We start from the raw sequence: 18,848 nt of genomic DNA, 5'->3' as shown, positions 1-18,848 counted from the left end.
CACAATGGAATACTACTTGGCCATAAAAAGGAAAGAAATCTTACCATCTGCAACAACGTGGACGGACTAGAGGGTATTGTGCTAAGTGAAATAAGTCAGACAGAGAAAGACAAATACCATATTATTTCACTTACATGTGGAATCTAAAGAACAAAATAAACTTATAGGTAGAAACAAACTCACAGGTAGAGAGAACAAAACTGATGGTTGCCAGACGGGAGGAGGGGTGGGGGTGGGGTAAGAAAGAGGAAGGAATGCACATCACCAGGAATAAAAACAGTAACAGGGGTGCAACGTACGGATTAGGAAATACAGTCAATAGTACTGCAATATCTGGAATAGACGAGTGTATTAGCATTGTAATAGACGATCGTAGTAAGTTTAAATGGCTACTACACTTATCAAGGGGGTCACTTCCTAAGTTAAATAAATGTCTAACCACCACACTGAACATCTGAAACTAATATTGTGTGTACTGTCATTGAAAAATTAAAAAATTTAAAAAATCATGATTGAGCACCGCCCCCCTTACCTTACGTCTGTCTCAGTCATGACCCCCGCACCCTTGCCGACACCCTCAGCCTCTCGCTGCGTGCGCTCCCTTGGCAAAGCCGAGACTCTGCGAAGCCCGCCTCTGCCTCCCCTGCCCCGGACGCAGCTGGGGGGCACCGGCCGCGACCGCGGCCTCACCTGAAAATCAACATGCAGGTACGTACAGACGCGCGGTCTTCGCATGGGCCCTGCCCGGCGGCGCCAGCAAGCTGGCCACGGGGCCATGACCCGCCCGCCCCTGCCTCGCTGCCCCCCCCCGCTCGGCCCGGGTCTCTCCCGCTGGCCTGCGAGAACGACAGCGTCTGACACTAACAGGCTCTTCGGCTGAGCCCGCTTCTCGGAGCAGCTCCTACCTCATTTCTCGAGTCTCCTTTGCAGTCAACTCCTTTCAAAAAGTTTCCAAACCAAGGCACGTGTTCCCAACTCCCCTCCTGGTTCTCTCCCGCTCCCGCCCCCTGACGCCCCGCCCCCTGACGCCCCGCCCCCCGGCTCCGCCCAGCTCCCGTCTCTCAGGGCGCCCACGGCGCCCGCCCGGCTGCTCACGGCCGCGCTGGGTCCTCGTCGGACTTGGCCCATCGGGCCGCTCCTCACAGCGAGCGCGCCCTTCCCCGGCCTGCAGGCCTCGCGCTCCCCGACCCTCCCCCGGGCCTGCTCACGCACCCCCTGCCCCGCTCCGACGGCTGGGCGCCGCGGCCATCTCCGCGGGAGCCCGCCGAGCACGCCGCCTACCGGACATCGCTCCCTGCCGCCTCGCGGGCCTCGCGCACCGAGCACATCCGCCGCCAGCCCCGCCCGCTCTCCGCGAAGCCCGCCGCGGCTGCCACCGTGCCCTCTCCAGGAGGCGAGCCCGCTGTCCCGCTGTCCAAGCCCAAAGCCTCCCCTCATCCTGCCTCCTCTTCCTCCCTCAGTTTCTAGCTGGACCTTCCAGGCGCACTTGGAATCTGACCGCGTCTCCCACCTCTGCCACCGTCCTGCGGATCCGGGCCACTGTGGGCGCTCGTCTGAGTCGTCGCGGCCGCCCCCGGTGGCCGTACTTCGGCTCCGGCCCCCTTTCCCGACTGTCCCCAGCGCGGCTGCCATGGCCTGCCACGCCATTTCTGTCCTGCAGACCCTGCAGTGCTTAGGAAAAAGCGGAAGTCCTTACTGGACCAACATGGGCCACTACGGACCAAAACGCCCAGCTGCGCTGGCCCGCGCCCCCCGGAACCTCCCCCCGGCTTTACGCTCTGCGGCTGCGCCCTCCGGTCGAGCTTCCCGGGCCCCTGGCTGCTCCCCAGACACTCCGGGCACCCTGCTGCCTCAGGGCCTTTGCTCGGCTATTCCCCCCGGCCTGGGATGCCGCTCCGCAGGTGCCCAGCGGGCTGGCATCCTGGCCGTTTTCGAGTCATTTCGCAAACCTCCCCTCCTGTACAAGGCCTGCCTGGAGGGAGCTCGTCAAGAAGGAAGCGGCCCGACGGCCCCACGCACCCCGCCCCTGGCACTCACGATCCCCCTTGCTTTGCTTTAATTTCCTTCTTTCAGAGAATTCATCACCCTCTAGCATACCACATAGTCTACTGATTTATTAGGTTCTGTCTTCTACCTGTTCAAATGCAATCTCCGCCAGGGCAGGGATTTTTCTTTTAGTCACTATGTATCCCAAGCCCCTGGTACACCGTGAAGTCCTGCCTTCGACACGGGCTTATTGAGAATGCGTCGTGTGCCAGGCACTGGGAACTGGGCACAGAATAAGACAAATGTGATGACCGTCCCCTTGGAGCTCACAGTCTAATTTTCAGAATATTCAGAAGAAAGTGGGGAAAGGCCCTCAGCCGGGTAGCTCAGTTGGTTAGAGCATCATCCCCATATGCCAAGGTTGCGGGTTCGATCCCTGTCAGGGCACATATGTTTCTCTCTTCCTTCCTCTCTCAAAAATCAATAATTACGCATTTTCTTGTAAAGTGGGAGAGCATCAAGGAAAATGATATTGGCCCCGCTTCAGGGCACATGCGGTGCTCCAGCTAAACCGTCAGACCCCGGAGACCCCCCGGGCCGCCGTGACCGCAGTACGGGGCCCAGGCTTCTGCGCTGCTCCGACACCGTTCGGAGACGACACTCAAGCCCCAAGGCGCCTCAGTCCAGGATGTAAAACAGAACTTGTCCCCATGACACAAAACATAACTAATGATGAACAAGATACATCACGGGAGACACTGTGTAATGCTGATCTTTCAGTAACTCCTCTCCAAAGGAAGACCGGCTTCAAATGAAAATACGAAGTGTGCCCATTTGAAAAATTCCCCTAGTGTGGTAACCAGGTCTTATTCAATAATTAGCTGGACCCAAACCCTTCTGTGCCCATTTTTCTTGTAGTGCTGGCAGCAAATTGATAACCCCGGGCAAATTTTAATTAGCACCCTTTAAAAATAGCTTGCTAAAGTAGTCAACTATGAAATACCTCATCGAAATGATTAAGTTCAAATTGCATTTCCAATCCATCACCCGTCGTTGCTGCGTGAACACACCGCCACCCCAGGGTTGTCAGTGACAACGTTTGCCGGCCCGCGTGTAACACGCAGCGCCGCTCGCAGCAAGTGCCCAGCCGGCCCCGCTCCCGCCGCTGCGCCAGGCGGCCCGCCGCCCCTGGGCATGGACGTTTGTTAGCAAAACAGCCCCGGCTCCGCCCTTCACCCGCTGGGGATGGAAGGCAGCGATAAGCCGCCTCCTGTCCACATATGTCACGTGTGTTGCTCAACATAGGGGAAGCCAGGACCTGCTCCAGTGAGGACTTGCTGGTGGCCCTGCGTGACCGCCGCGCTGGTCATGGAGGCCCGCTCCTTTCTCACACCCCTCACACCAACGCGGTATTTCTGAAGCATCTATTGTTTAGCAAGTGTGGTCATATGATCTTATTAATTTCAGAGTAAGACTAGAATTGGGTAGCTTTAACTCCAAAACACAGGTGAGCATGTGGAGCGCAGGAAGGCTTAACGCGCTCGCCCGGAGGCACAGCCCGCGCCGGAGGGTCGCCGGCCTGCCCATCATCTGCCACCGCCTAGGGCCACGGTCATCAGCTTCTGCCTCTGGCTCCCGGCCTCCTCACTTGTTTCCTTGTCTCAGGCTTTGTCTCCCCCTAATCATGCCCCTCACACTGCAGAGACAGGGATCTTCTCGAAATGCAAATCCTCTCCGTCAACTTGCATGCATGGCCGACCCCGGACGGGACCCGGCTAAGGTGCCAGGCCACCCTGAAGGGCCCCGGAGGATCTGCCCTCTGCCTCCCTCTCCCCTCTGCACACCGCTCCGCAGCCACACTGACGCCTTCCAGTTCCCTGAACTCTGCTCGCTCCCTCCAGGCCCTGCCGCAAGCTGCCGCCCCTGCCTGCGGCCCAGCCCCGGCCCCTTGCATGTCCACTAGGCTTGTCACCGGGCGTTCCAGGGGCCACTGTGGAATCCACACCCCAGGCACTTTGCCTGAGGTCTGCCCTGGCCTCTCCCAGTGGACAGCAACATGAAAACATGTTTTGAAATCATTTGGTTGCTTAGGGGAACTAAGGACTGACGTGAACACAGCAGCGTTTGTGGTGTGGATGTAGCGCTCAGGGCCTATACCCAGAGTTCCGTCTGTCTGCACAGAGGGCCACTTGTTAATGAAATAAGCCTCGAGCAAAGTCTGGGTCTTCAAGCTCTGAGGCCATGCAAGGCAGTAAATTCTGACATTTGTCTTGGCAATATTTTTTTCCCCTGACATATCTCCTTGGGCAAGGGAAACAAAAGAAAAAAATGAACAATTGCGACTCCATCACACTAAAGAGTTTTTGCACAGCAAAGGAATCCATTAACAAAACAAAAAGACAATCCACTAAATGGGAGAAAAAGTTGCCAATGATACATTCAATAAGAAGTTGTTATCCAAAATTTATAAAGGAATCACAGAACCCAACACCAAAAACATAATGCAATTTTAAAAAATGGTCAAGGACCTAAATAGACACTTCTCTACAGAGGACATACAGATGGTCCATAGATGTACGAAAAGATGCCCAACATCACTCATCAGGGAAATGCAAATTATAACCACACTGAGATACCACCTCACCCCTTTCAGAATGGCTACCATCAGTAAATCAACAAGCAAGTGCTGGCGAGGCTGTGGAGAAAAGGGACCCCTCGTGCACAGCTGGTGGGAACGCAGGCTGGTGCAGCCCCTGTGGAAAGCAGTATGGAGGGTCCTCAAAAAATTAAAAACAGAACTACCATTGACCCAGCAGTTCTGCTTCTGGGTATATATCCCAAGAAACACAAAACACTAATTCAAAAGAATATATGCAGCCCTATGTTTATTGCAGTGTTGTTTACAACAGCAAGGATATGGAAGCAGCCCAAGTGCCCATCAACAGAGGAGTGGCTTAAAAAACTGTGGTACATTTACACAATGGACTACTACTTGGCCATAAAAAAGAAAGAAATTTTACCATTTGCAACAACATGGATAGACCTAGAGGGTATTATGCTAAGTGAAATAGGTCAGACAGAGAAAGAGAAATACTGTATGATTTTACATATAGGTGGAATCTAAAGAACAAAATGAACCAAACAGAAACAGACTTATAGACACAGAGGACATTTTGATGGTTGCCAGCGGTGGGGGCTAGAGGAGGTTGGATAGAAATGTTGAAGGGATTAAGAGAGCAGATTGGTAGCCACAAAATTGTCAGAGGGATGTAAAGTACAGCTTAGAGAACAACGTCAAGACCACTGTAAGAACTACGTATGGTGCTGGGCGGGTCCCAGAGTTATTGGGGGATAACGCTATAAATTACATAATTGTCTAACCACTGACAATATTGACCTGAAATATTGAATGCCAGCTGCCATTGAAAAATAAATAGAAATGGAGAAATTTTCCTCACCTTAAGATTTTTTAAAAATAAAGTAATGAAAAGCATTCTCCAGAGCTATGTATGGCCTTGCACAGCCTCAGGGCTGGAAGGAGCCCTAGAAGGTACTGGCTTTGTTCAAGGCTCGTCTGATTAATGAGCGACCCTCTGTGCAGACAGACAAGACCCCATGTACACACCCTGAGCTTTACATCCATCTCACAAACACTGCTGTGTTCACGTAAGTCCTTTGTTCCCCTAAGCAACCAAACAATTTCAGAATATTTTTCCAGGCATCCAAACCAACAGTTGACTAATAGCACATCTTACTTGTTCACTATTGAAATGTTGGAGAATTTTCTCCAGCAGGTGGCGACCAAGACTGACTCAAACACAGTGTGTCGCTCTCCCTGCCCTGATCAATGAAACAGGAATAGCTTTGAGATCAAATGGCAACAGTACCAAAAACTTCGCAACCATTTTTGACTAAAATGCCACATTTTATCCCTGGCTTCTGGATTCTCCAGTTCTCACAAAGACCAGTGCTCTCAGGAAGCACTCCAACTTAATGGCCTTTTGAAATACATGTTATTTATCAGACTGTGAATTACCAGAAATTGTAAGTTGTGCCATGAATCTGGTAACTCTTATTTTTTCCCTTCCAACTAAAAGGCCCGTATTATTAGTTCATCTATTCACTCAGCTACAAGAGGAGGCTATACTCAGCCCACAGGAAGGGCGTACCTCGAGTTCCCAGCTTGGGTGATAGAGCAGGCTGTGCCACTGGACCCTACAGGACACCTACGACATGAGGCCACCCTATCAAGACATGGAGTCAAAGTAGCTCTACCTAAAACATAGAAACACACACAGGGAGGCTGCCAAAATGAGGAGACACAGAAACATGGCCCAAATGAAAGAATAGATCAAAACTCCAGAAAAAGAGCTAAACGAAATGGAAATAAGGAATCTATCAGATGCAGAATTCAAAACACTGGTTATAACAATGCTCAAGGAACTTAGTGAGGACCTAAGCAGCATAAGAAGGATCCAGTCAGAAATGAAGGATACACCAATTGAAATAAAGAACAATTTACAGGGAAACAACAGTAGGATGGATGAAGCCAAGAATCAAATCAATGATTTGGAACATAAGGAAGCAAAAAGCAACCATTCAGAATGAGAAGAAAAAAGCCAAAAAAAAAAAAAAAAATTGAGGATAGTATAAGCAGCTTCCAGGAAACTTCAAGAGGTCCAACATTCACATTATATGGGTGCCAGAAGGAGAAGAGAAAGAGCAAGAAGTTGGAAATCTATTTGAAAAAATAATGAAAGAAAACCTTCCCAATTTGGTGAAGGAAATAGGCATGGAGGTCTAGGAAGCACAGAGAGTCCCAAACAAGATGGACCCAAAGAGGCTCACTCCAAGACACATCCTAATTAAAATGCCAAAAGTTAAAGATAAAGAAAAGAAGAGAAAAGTTAGTTACTTACAGGGGATTTCCCATAAGACTGTCAGCTGATTTCTCAAAAGAAACTTTGCAGGCAGAGGGACTGGCAAGAAATACTGAAAGTCATGAAAAGCAGGGACCTACAGCCAAGATTGCTCTACCCAGCAAAGGTATCATTTAGAATCAAAGGGCAGGTAAAGAGCTTCCCAGACAAGAAAACACTAAAGGAGTTCATCATCCCCAAACCATTATTATATGAAATGTTAAAGGGACTTATTTAAGGAAAGAAGATCAAAGCTATGAAAAAGCTACATAAAATGGCAATAATACATATCGATAATTCAATCTTAAAAATAAACTAAGCAAACAAGAACAGAGACAGAATCACCGATATGGAGAGCTTTTTGATAGTTGCCAGATGGGAAGGGGATGTGGGGGAACAGGTGAAGAGGCGAGGGGATTAATAAGTACCAATCGGCAGTCACAGAATAGCCACGGGGATGTAAAGTACAGCGTAGGAAATGGAGCAGCCGGAGACCTTGTACACATGTCCCATGGACATGAACGATGGTGGGGGGGTTGCCTGAGGGAGGGGGGGTGCTGGGTGGAGGGGGGCAAAGGGAGACAATCAGGACAACTGTAATAGCATAATCAATGAAATACAATTTTAAAAACATTTTTAAAATAAATAAAAAATTAAAATGTGAAAGGAAAATAAAGAGTAGCTCTATTCCAACTTTGCTTTTTAATTTTGAAAAATGTAGAGCTTTACATTAAATTTTTTTCCCAACAGGGGGGTAATAAATCGCGGCACTGCACCTCAATAAATCCTCCAGAGTGAAGCGACCTGGAACCGCGCTGGTCGCAGCGCATTGGAGGGGGGAAGTGCTTGCCATTTCTCGTGGAGGAGACAGGTACACTCGTGCAGAACCCGAACGATACACAGTCATGGCCCACGCACATGGGGTGGGGGGCACGCACCAGGCGGTGAATAACTAATACTGTTGCTGGATGGGAGATTGTATTTTTTCCCTCTTCTAATCACTCTGCATGTACCAATGATTTCCTGATTTGCATTTTTATCGTAACAGGGATATAGCTGCTGTTTTACTTTGGAAACAAATTAGATATGCATTTCTCTGCTTGCCTGTCTACAACCCTGTGAAGGAAACAGATATAATTAAGTATTGTTTTAAAATTACTGTCAACAAGAGGTTAGTAATGCTATTATACAAAAAAATATCATTTCTGTTAATTAAATTTAGCCAAGTCCAGGAGAGCTGAACTTGGAAGAACGCTGGGATCAACATTTGTTTTTAAACTCCTTATTTTGAAATAATAGTAGATCCAGACGCAGGCGAGTCCCCGCTGCCCTTGTGTGCGCATGCGCTCATGAGCCCTGCGCAGCGTCGCCCCCCAGCCGCCCAGCCCCGCCCTGCCCTGCTCCCTAAGTCCTGGCAACGACCGGCTTTTGGTCAATGAACAATCAGTGGCCCCCCTGTGCAAATCACAGCGCCAAGCGCTGGAGGATTGTGGCACAAATCTGAAACAAATAGGTAGTATCCTTAATGCTGAGGGGACGGGTGGGAACCAGGCGCGCTGGGTTCAGACCCGAACCGGCCGTGTGACCCCCAGCAGGCTGCTGAGGCCCTCTGCGCCAGCTTCCTCCACAAAACGGGGCCCACAGACGCCCCCGAGGGTCTACCCTAGGAGGCCTGGGTGAGCCGGTATGCGCCAGGCATGGAGAAAGCGCCTGGTCTGAGCGGACACGTGTGCCCCCGGGGGCGCACCGTGCACCGCAGGACACGGGGCTCTGGCCCGTGTCCAGTGCGGGTGTCAGTGCCAACGGAGCGCAGCAGGAGGACTGAGGGGGGCTGAAGGGGGCTTCCCGGGAGAGAGGATGTTCAGGCTGGGCTACAAAGCCTCGGTGAGACTTTGACGGAAATGAAAGGGAAGGGTAAGGCGTTTCATGCAAATCAAAGGGGGAGATCCGTGGCCCTGGGGCTGCGGACGAGGCCAGGTCCTGCTGGGAGCCTGGGATCTGACTGGAAGGTGAAAATGAGGGGTTGGGAGCGGCGGTGGAGGGGTGTGGGCAGGACAGTCCCAGGACACGTTGCCGCCGGGTCTGGAGGGGGCCCCAGGGCCACACTATAATTCGCACTGCAGCCTCCAACGTTGGAGAAGACCCTGCGAGAGCAGAGAGAAGAAAGGCTGCCTCCCAAACCCAAATGCATCAGGCCCGTGGGAGGATGGATAGGAAAGAACTTTCTGCATCAGACAACACAAGCAAAGGTGACTGGTTATTACTACGGTGTGATGACAGCCAAGGGCAGCAGCCACCGTGTCTTAAATGAGGTCACTGTTCTTGTTAAAAGCGTAAAACCATGAGTTTGGGGGGCGTGGGGGTTAGAAGTCACTAGGCTAATTCATGCTGCCACCTGTGTCCTCTCTGCCACCCAGGGCCTACGTTAGCCAGGGGCTCCCCATGCCGATCACTGGCAAACTCAAACCGCCCTCCTCCGGGGCTCCCCAAGGAGGCCACTGGGCAGAAACAGCGGCGGTTCTGTGTCTCTCCCGGTCACTGGCACCATCGGCTCCATCCTCGTGAGCCGTCGGTGTTTTTATCTGGTCATCTGGCCGTTTGCTTCTTCAGGTTCAGAATGTCCTGGTCCCTGACATGTGACTGCCTTGGGCTTCCCTCACCCGCCCCAGGCATCTTACCTCCTGGCGGTGCCCTGCGGCCCCCACCTCCCATTCGCTGTGGCAGCCGTTTCCCTACCCGGGGCCTGCTCCGAGTTCTGCCCGGCTTTCACCACCAGACTCTTGCCTCTCCGGTCTCAGGGACAACAGGGTCACTGGCCTGTCACCACCTACACCTGGGCGTGGCATGTAGGACAAGAACACATTACCTTGTGTTTCTGCTTTGAAACTTGCCACCTTCTTCTGGTTCTGTTTCTCGTTGTAGAAAAAGAGGAAGGACAAAGATTGCTTATTTCACTTCCTTAACCTAATTATATGGCCCGCTCTGCATAGACTGAAAACAATGATGGATTTTATTCTGTAGGAACATCAAATATGTTTCTTGTTGTTGTTCTCATATCCATGAGAACAAGGTATTGGAATAAGTGGCTCTTGCTAAGAGGTGGATGGTGTGGTACCCAGTGTGGTATCCCAAAAAGGTAACACATTTTTTTAAAAACCCTCTCCTCTGAACAAGGTTGAGCATATGAACTTGACTGAAGATCAAGAGGCTGAAATGCAACCAAACAAGACAGAAATAAATATTCCCAAGTACCCTGAAAATAACACCTTCTTGCCCTCCCGCAAACAAAAGTCTCCCTTCCGGACTTTTCCCTTGAAGGTGACCCAGCCGAGTGGACTCTTAACCGCAAACGTCATCAATACAACCACTTCCCAACACAACGTGTCAAGACTTCCCAACGTGTCAACGTCTCCCAAGCCTTCTTAGGCCAAATTCACTTGTTATTATAAAATTAAAATTTTATGTAAACAAATAAAACTGTATCATTGTTTTTAAAAGTCACAAAACAGCCAACCAAGAATATCAGGAGAAAGGCAACTTGAATTTTTTAATGTCATAGCCCAAGCCCAACAAATTCCATTATTTGTGTGTAAAATTGCCAACCTCTTCAATTCCCCAAGCCCAGACTGAGGCCTTGTGCAGGATTAGACCCTGTACAGTTCGGTGTTAGCGTAAGGACGCCGACTGGGCTCTGGGTGACTCGAGTCTGCCTTTCTGACTTCCCCAGGCAGAGGGGAGTCAGCAGGGAGGACAAATACAAGGTGAACGGTGGCAGAAAGATGATTTGGTCTTTCCTGAAGGCCGCGGGATAATCTAAGAAGTGGGTGGTGCCCTGTTCACCGCAGCAGACACCGCGGTGGAGGACGAAAAGTCAGCTCCCTCCGCACACAGGCCCCCGCAGGCCACTCGCCCTTCTCCCATCCCCAGGACGGTTTTAATCGACTTTGTTTTTTGAAAGTTGGCGAGTGTCTCAAACTCTGACGTCAATAAACATCACCTGAGGGCCTGGTTTACAACGGCCACTTCTGAGTCTCTCTCTAGACCTACCAATTAAAACTCCTGGGAATAGAACCTGGGAGCTACGTTTTTAACAAATTCCCTAAGAAATGCTCTTCGGGGGGGGTTGAGGAACACTAGGTCAAAAGAGACATAAAACCGGAATACGTGGGCGTGGGGTGGCTAGCCGAGGCTTCAGAGAAAAGGGCTGGCCTTGGCAGGCTCGCGGCCCGGCGGCCAGGTAGGGTGGCCGCGGGGCCGTGACCCCGTGACCCCGTGACGCGGTAAGCTGGGTGGTTAACCCGGCCGCCTTCCAACAACCGTCATCTCAAACTCATGCGTCAGCCTCTCCAAGAAGGACTTCCCGGTCCCCACTCCTTGTCCACCAAGAGGGTCCTGCCCCTCCACGCTCCTATGACCTGCGCACTGCGCACTCAGAGACGGCCACGCTGCATGGCCGCGGCGCGTGGACCCGCTGTTTTTCCAACCTCCGCTCCACCAGTAAGGCAGTGACTTATGCAGTGGGCCCCGCAAGCAGGAGGTGACCCAGAGACGTTTAGCAAGCAGACTATTGGGGTCCATTGGCGACCCCGTCGCCACCAAACGGCCCTGATTGTTCACACAGAAAGTTCTAGGCCTCTCTGTGCTCGCCGGGCCTAGAGCGCGTCACTTCTAGCTGAGAAACTGGCACCTGTTTCTAAACCCTCCCCCTTTCCCACAGGATATTTATAAGGGTCAGAGGGGAAACTTCAGATGCCTGAGGTTTTGATTATATTGTCACAAAGTTAATTCGTTTACACTTTTTGCTTCAGAAAGAACTGAAGCTCTCAACGCTGCCCAAAGCCCACACGTGCAGCTGGAGCCCCTCATAGGGATTTCAGGCACAAGAAGACCCCGCAGCAGGTGATCGCAGCAGCAAACCCCGTGGCGTCCAGTCTTTGGAACGCTGAAGGCGAAACACCTGGCTTCCCCACTCGCCCTCCCCCTCCCCCTGCGCCAGGCACCTGGTTTGGCCTGGCCAGCACCGCCCACTCAAGGGCAGATGTAACGAAAGGCAATCAGAATCTAAATCTGAAATTATTTTATAAAGAAGACAAGAAACATTCCATGAAGGAGCGATTATAAAATCACTCCCTCATGGGGCCGCCCCCTTCGTTCACGAAGAATAAAACTGTGATATCCTCTGGGCGGACACAGGGGGACAAAACCCGACCTCCTAGTGCCTTTTTCGCGTAGACCTGTGCCCGCCTGCGCGTGCGCACTCGTGCCCCATCCCAGGAGCCTGCACCGCCAGGGCGGGCTGGCAGGCGCGCGCCGGGCTTACCTCGCAGTGTGGGTGCTCTCGGCTGGCTCCTCATCACGCGCGGTCAGCTACCTGCGCCAGGGGTCCTGGGGGCTCAGTAATCCTGAGTCGTGGAGAACTGGAGACAGACCGCCCAACGTCCAGGGCTGCGGGGCCAAGTGGCTCCAAAAGTCGCCTTCCATGTTCACAGGGAGGGATTCCCTGTGTCCAAGCCTCAAGCCACGACCAAGCCTGTTACCAAGTCCCTCCCAGGGGGTTGGCGGTCCTGGTCCAGGCCTGGTCCGAGGGCGAGCCCCCCCGCCCCACGACCCCGCAGCCCGCTCTGGCCCGCCTGCGCCCCCGCCCCCCGCGTGGAGCTCTAAATCTGCGAGGGGAGGGGCAGCCCCCAGGGGCCTGGCACCTGGGCTCCCGGCTGCGCCGCGGGGGCGGGCCCTCCCCAGCCCCCCACCCCGCCCCCCACCCCACGAGCCGCCCCGGCCCCCGCCCCCCGCCCCCCACCCCGTGAGCCCTCCCCGGCCCCTCCACCTCGCCCCCACCCTGCGGGCCCTCCTGGCCCCGCAGCTGCCCCACGAGCCACGATCCCAGGTTGGCCTCCCAAGGCAGCAGGCCGAGGGGCGCAGGCTCAGGCTCCCCCCGCACCCGTGCGGGCTCCGCACACCTGTCCGCCCCGCGAGGCTTCATTAGGCTGCGCCTGTGTGGCCCGCCGGCCTCGCCGAGGAGTCCCCGCCATGGAGCCCACCCAGAAGCCCTGCCAGAAACCACGGGGTGAGCTCGGGGCTTAGGGGCGGGTTGGGGGCACTGGCCACGCCGCTGCCTCGTGGGCTCTGGGACTTGGCTAGGCCCAGGGGCTCGGCGGGGGTGCTAGGGAGGCGCCCCCGAACGCCGCATCCCCTCCATCAGGCCCCCATCTGGGCTGGAGTCCTAGGACTCCTCTAGTCTGGGTCTTTTGGTAACGTCTCATTTAGTGGCACCCACTAATGCACCAGGCCTGCTAGGCCACCAGCTCCCCTAAAACCTGCGCGAGCAGCCTGCTCCACCTTGCCCGCCCCCACCCAGCCTTGCCCCTCACCTCGCCTCCGGAGAGGCCTGTCCCCCCACCGGCCTGCGGTCCCTCCTGGGGGTCAGGTCCCTGTGCACCCATGGAATCGATTTGACAGAGCACCGGAGCCCATGACCGGCAGTCTAACTACACACACTGGGAGGAAGTCATTCCCTAACCCATTACATCTCTTGCCGTTTCATTAAAATAACAATCGTGCTTAGTCACTAGTTAGTATTCATTTAAAAAATAGTCCAATGTATTTGGAAACGAAGCAGCAGCCCCTGGAGCTGAGGATTCGGGGGGTTGTGAGCCAGCGGGGAGGCGTCCTGCGCGGGCCTGCCCTCTGCTGCAGGCAGACTGCTCCACTTTCCGGTCCCTGCTTCTGCATCTGTTAGAAGGAAACTAGCACAGCGCCCTCCTCATGGGGATGAAAGGCCCAGGGCACTAATCTTTGAAAGGGGCCTAGCACGGTGCCTGGAGCGTGGTAAGCACCTGGTGAACCCCTCGTAGCTCAAAGACAGACAGATGGACAAGCGGGGAGGCTGAGAGGGGCTCTCCGTGTCAGCGGGCCCCACCTTCCTTCCTTCCTTCCTGTGTGAGGACGGTGGCCCAGGCTGAGGCCCCTGCCTGAGGCCCTGCTTTCCAGGGAAGCAGCAGGGGCTCCGTGTGGACATGAGGAGGGCAGGGGATGGGAGGGGGTCGCTCCTGTAACGTCCCTTCCTGGGCTCCCAGGGGCCGTCCGACCCTGCCTCATCCCTGCTCTGAGCCATAACCTCTGTATCTGTGGCAGGACCAAAATCCTGTCTTAGAGGCAGAATCTCAACCTCTCTCCCGTCCCAGTCTCCCCCAGCCCCAGCATGTGTCCCTTAGAGACGCCTGAACGGACGCCTGTCCACACTCACAGTCCAGGTCTGGGAAAACAGCAGGGAACTCACAGGAAGTACCCCCCCCATTAGGATCGCCCCTCTACCTCTCATGTATGTGAGGCACGGCCCCCTGAGAGTCGCACAGACTTGCTAACCCTTTCCGAAGCAGCTGGGCCAGCCAACGGGACCCTCACACGCCAGGCTAGGAGGGCACGTCTGGAGTCATTGCCCCACTCTACACGTGGTCAACTCAAAGCTTAAGCCGGAAGCGGCATATCCCCTTCATCCAAGGCTCTTCCGTCTCCCTGGTGCTAAGGTCAGTGCCTACTGGCTCCCCACAGGCCCGGAAGGTGGAGACAAGGCCCTGGCTGCGGGGCCAGAGAAGGCAGGCCCGCCACCGCCACCACCGCCGAGCTCGGCGCCCCACACTCAGGATGCCCCGATTGGGGGGCCGCCCCGCTCCTGCGCCATCTCCGGGGAGGAGCCACCATCAGAGGCCCCGGGGGCGCTGAGTGGGACCAGTGCTGCTGAGGGCTCCGAGGCTGTCCGCAAGGAGAGGGCCCGGCCTCCGGGAGAAGGGGGCTCCCTCCCCAGGAGAGAGGCCAAGGCCGGGAAAAGGCCCCTCTCTCCAGGCTCCGGGAAGCAGAAGAAGGCTGCTGCCGGTGGTCCTGCCTCACCGTCACCCACCTCCACCCGTGCCGCACACAACCCCGTGCCTTGTGGGTCAGGCCGTGGGTCCTGCCACCTGGCGAACCTCCTCAGCACATTGGCCCAGAGCAGCCAGAACACAGACCAGAAGAGGCCCCCGGAGGTGACCTGCCAAGCTCGGAAAAAGACTCGAACCCTATACCGCTCAGGTGAGTCCCTGGAGGAGAGAGAAAGCCTGAGATTTGGTGTCATCTCTGGGAAAGGTCACTCAATAGAGAGTGTGTTCTCCCCGACCCCAGACTGCGCACAACCTTGTCCCCAGCCTCCCTTCACCTGGGGCAGCGCCATGCCTGTCTGAGGGGAAGGCTGGGCTGTCTAATCACAAAGTGAAATTGGAAACAGGTTACAATGGTCAGGAAAGTAAACAGCGCCCAGTTCCCACCCATGAAGCCCGAGAGGGAGAGAAGGCAAACGCTGGCAGGAAACTTAGTTGCAAGGCTCTGGGACTGCCCTTGGGGTCGGGGACTGTGGTTCCATCCAGAGGCAACTGTCTTCCTCCTTCCCTGCCACATCCCTGGTGTCTGTCCTCATGTGAGTTCCTCCTCCTTCCAGACCAGCTGGAGGAGCTGGAAAGGCTCTTCCAAGCAGACCACTACCCCGACAGTGACAAGCGCCGGGAGATTGCCCAGACAGTGGGGGTCACGCCCCAGCGCATCATGGTAAAGGGGCCTGGCCAGTGGCGGGGGGCGGGGGTGCTGGGGGAGGAGGACCCCCGCCCGGGCCTCGGAAGAGCAGGGCCGGTGCTCAGCACCCCCGACTCGGGGTAATGTTAGGTCTCATGAGGGCTGTGTCCTTGCCTGTTTCCAGCCTTGGGAGGCCAGGAGAGGACGGCGCATCAGAAGGACCTTTTATAAAGCCAGTCTGTCAGAGGCAGGCACCTACCTGCAGCAGAGCGGCACAGTAGCTAGCTCATCAGGGACGGGCAGGACCCGCCAGCCTCTGCCCCCTTTGTCAGGCCCTCCAGGTGTCTCTCCCTGCAGGTGTGGTTCCAGAATCGCAGGGCAAAGTGGCGAAAAGTGGAGAAACTGAACGGGAAGGAGAGCAAGGACAGTCCTGCAGGCCCCGCCCCCGGCCCGGCCAGCAGTCAGGGCAGGTGAGAGCTTCTCTCCTTGGGTCACCCTGGGAGGCGGGAAGAGGAGTCCAATCTGGGACCCTGGGGCCCAGAAGGAGGGAGTGCTCAGAGGCTGGGCGCGAGGCTGGGGCTGCGGGCTGATATCCAGAGCGGGTTGGCTGCCTGGCCTGGGGACACCGCCAGTGCCTTGGCGGGGGGCAGAGTCTGGGATGCTGGTGCCCCTTTCCCGGCGCCGAGGCCCTGTCCGCACCCAGGGACCACTCACTCTGCCACCTTCATCCTGTCTGCCCCCAGCTCTGGCACTGAGCTGCCACCCGCTGTGCCCGTGGGCCCAGAGCCGGGCCCCTTCCCTCAGGAGCCCCCTCTGGACACTCTCCCAGGTGAGCTGAGCACCTTCCGAGGATTACTGGGTGGCGGGGGCGAGTGCCAGCTGGGGAGACCGTGAAGACAGAGGGTCTCTCTTGACACGCCCAGGAGTGGGCCCGTGGGGCCCAGGCAGGGGGCCCTGGGTATCGCCCGTGCCTACCATCCGACAGCCCCGCGTCTGCCTCCCCATTTTCGTACCATCACAACCCTCTGACCTCTGCTCCCAGAGCCCCCCCTGCTGCTGACGTCTGACCAGGCTCTGGCCCCAGCCCAACAGACGGAGGGGCCCCCGAGGGTGGCAGCGACCCCGCCGCTCTTCAGCCCCCCGCCTGTTCGAAGAGCCAGCCTGCCTTTCCCCTTCGGCCCTGTCCACACCCCGCAGCTGATGCCTCTGCTGATGGATACGCTTGGCGACAGCAGCCACAAGGATGGCCTCTGTGGGCCCTGGGGGACAAGGTGTGGAGCTGCATGGGGACAGGCTCTGGAGTAATCTTGAGAGGGGTTTAGGAGCAAAGATAGCAGCTTGAGGGGGAGGAGGCAGGGTTAGCTGAGAGGAGCAGAGGCGGCCTGTGAAGAGGGTTGGGGGCAGCTAGGAGCAGGGAGGGGACCAGGATGAGGTGGGAAGTCTGGGGCCGCGGAGGTAGGTGAACGGCACTCACCTACTGTGCGGTAGGAATGAGGAGCCCCCGCCCTCACAAAATGCTCCCCCATCCCGCAGTGTCACCCCACCCCCGGCCTGCTCCTACTTGGAAGAGCTGGAGGCCCAGGACTACCAACAGGGGCTGCTCCAGGCCCCCCAGACCCAGCTTTTCCCACCACCTCAGCCCCCGTTTCCGTGCCTGCCCCCCTTCCCCTTCCCCTCGCCCAGCTCGCTGCTGCCTCCGCTACCCGAAGACCCTTTCTTCCCGCTGCCTTACGGCCCCAGCGGGGGCGCCTCGCAGGGCTACTTCCCGGCGCCCCCAGCAGGGCAGGTCCTGCTGCAGCCCCCTGCCGGGAACCTGGGTGAGTGGGGCGGGAGGGGAAGGCGCTCCGGTGACTGGGGAGGTGAGAAGGGCCAGAGGGCCTCCCTGCCGGGGGCCAGCTGGGGCGTCCTGGAGCAGAGTCAGCGAGAGGGCCGCAGGGTCGCAAAGACCCAGGTGTGCGGGCTGACCGAGCGGTTCCCAACTCGGCCGAGCCCCAGTTCCCCGGACTCTGAAATGGGGGTGCAGTTCCCAGTCAGAGAGGCGCTGGCGGAGGTCGGAAACAGCAGGAGTGGCACAGCTGGCACAGAGTAGATGGTGGCTGGTATGAGGACGCTGACATGTTACCTCTTAGGATGGCTAACTTCAGGGGAAAGGGAAGGAAGACATGTCCCGTCGGTTCCTGGTCCCCTTGCTGCCTGTGTGGTCCACTTTGTGTCACTGTTGCCAGACGACAGGACCTCGAGTGAGGGGCGCGCCCGGTCCTGAGGGCAGCTCTGGTGCCAGCCTGTCACCTAGACTCGCCGGGGCCCTGCCCTGTGTTTCTGGGGGGCGACTCAGCCACAGAACATGTTGAACTGTGGCCAATGCCCTAAGTCCGGTCTGACCTTTTGCATATTCTCTGACTCTGCAGGTACAGTGCCCTGGAGCGACCCTTGCCTGCCAGAGCTGTCCTTCCCTGGTCCCTTCTGGCCACAAGCTCTAGGGCACCCCCCAGGAGGGGACAGCTACCTTCCTGATCTGTTTCCGGCTCCCTGTGCTCAGGCTGCGAGCAGGCAGCCTTCTCCCGGGCCCAGCCAGCTGCCTGCGGAGGCCAGGCCAGGAGCCGGGCCCTGCCTCAGCAAGGCCCCCGAGGAGGGACCGCCACCGCCGGCCGCCGTGGAGCAGCGCTCGGCCCCAGAGGAGGGCCGGAAGGAGGACAAGAACAGCCAGGGCCCCTAGTCCTGGGGCTACGCGTGAGCAAGGCTGCCCCGCCAGAGGGGGTCGGGCACCCCGGAGGAGACGCGTTAGGGAAGACTGGACTGTCCGCCGCCTGCGCTGAAAGTTGGCCGCTGCCCCTCTGCGGGCTCCCCCAGCTGAACAGATGGACGGACAGGGCTCAGAGGAGGCCCGGGGCTGGCCCTCTATTTTCTCCAGGTCCCTGTGTGGCGGTCAGTCCCAAAGGAAGTGGGTGGCCTGTGTCAGTTTGGAAGGCTGTGTCGTTTGTGTTGTTTGCTTTTTGCTAAACAAATGAGCCACGGTGTTCATTGCAAGCAGTAAACTGGTCTGGTCTACAGAGTACATTTCTCTGTAATTACGCGCCTGCCCACTCACACTAATTAAGAGCGCCATTTCCCTCCCTGCCTTCCACGCAGCTGACCAGCTGTTGGCTGCGGTCCTGGCGTCCCAGGTGAGGTCGTCACGGGGAGCCTGGCACCCTCCCTGGCCCGTCTCCAGCAGGAGAACACACTGGGCACCTGGGGCCTTGTCCTTAGTCCCTCCATCAATCCATGTTCCATTCCTTAACCCAGATGGAACCTGGGTGAGGCTGAGCCCCGCCTCTCTGGAATTTGGGCCCTATCAGTTTGGGATTATAAGAGAAGCCCAAGGATATTTTAGGGTGAGTCTCCAGTGTCCTGAACCACGAGCTA

The 18,848-nt window shown here is 56.2% G+C and overlaps 1 protein-coding gene across 1 annotated transcript; it reads left to right on the top strand.

The window, feature by feature from the left end:
- Positions 1–702: 702 nt before the first annotated feature.
- NOBOX (NOBOX oogenesis homeobox) lies at positions 703–18,159 on the top strand. The gene is made up of 10 exons (XM_054564236.1): positions 703–708; positions 1,066–1,393; positions 1,461–1,901; positions 14,454–14,969; positions 15,373–15,512; positions 15,747–15,913; positions 16,187–16,272; positions 16,486–16,714; positions 16,977–17,260; positions 17,852–18,159. The coding sequence occupies exons 1-10, from the start codon at positions 703–705 to the stop codon at positions 18,157–18,159; spliced, it is 2,505 nt and encodes an 834-aa protein (XP_054420211.1).
- The last annotated feature ends 689 nt before the right edge of the window (positions 18,160–18,848 follow it).

This window comes from Pteronotus mesoamericanus, unplaced genomic scaffold, assembly GCF_021234165.1.
Source record: "Pteronotus mesoamericanus isolate MK-2021 breed Mesoamerican mustached bat unplaced genomic scaffold, CSHL_Meso_final scaffold_85, whole genome shotgun sequence".
NCBI lineage: Eukaryota > Metazoa > Chordata > Mammalia > Chiroptera > Mormoopidae > Pteronotus > Pteronotus mesoamericanus.
This window is presented reverse-complemented; position numbering and strand designations above follow the sequence as displayed.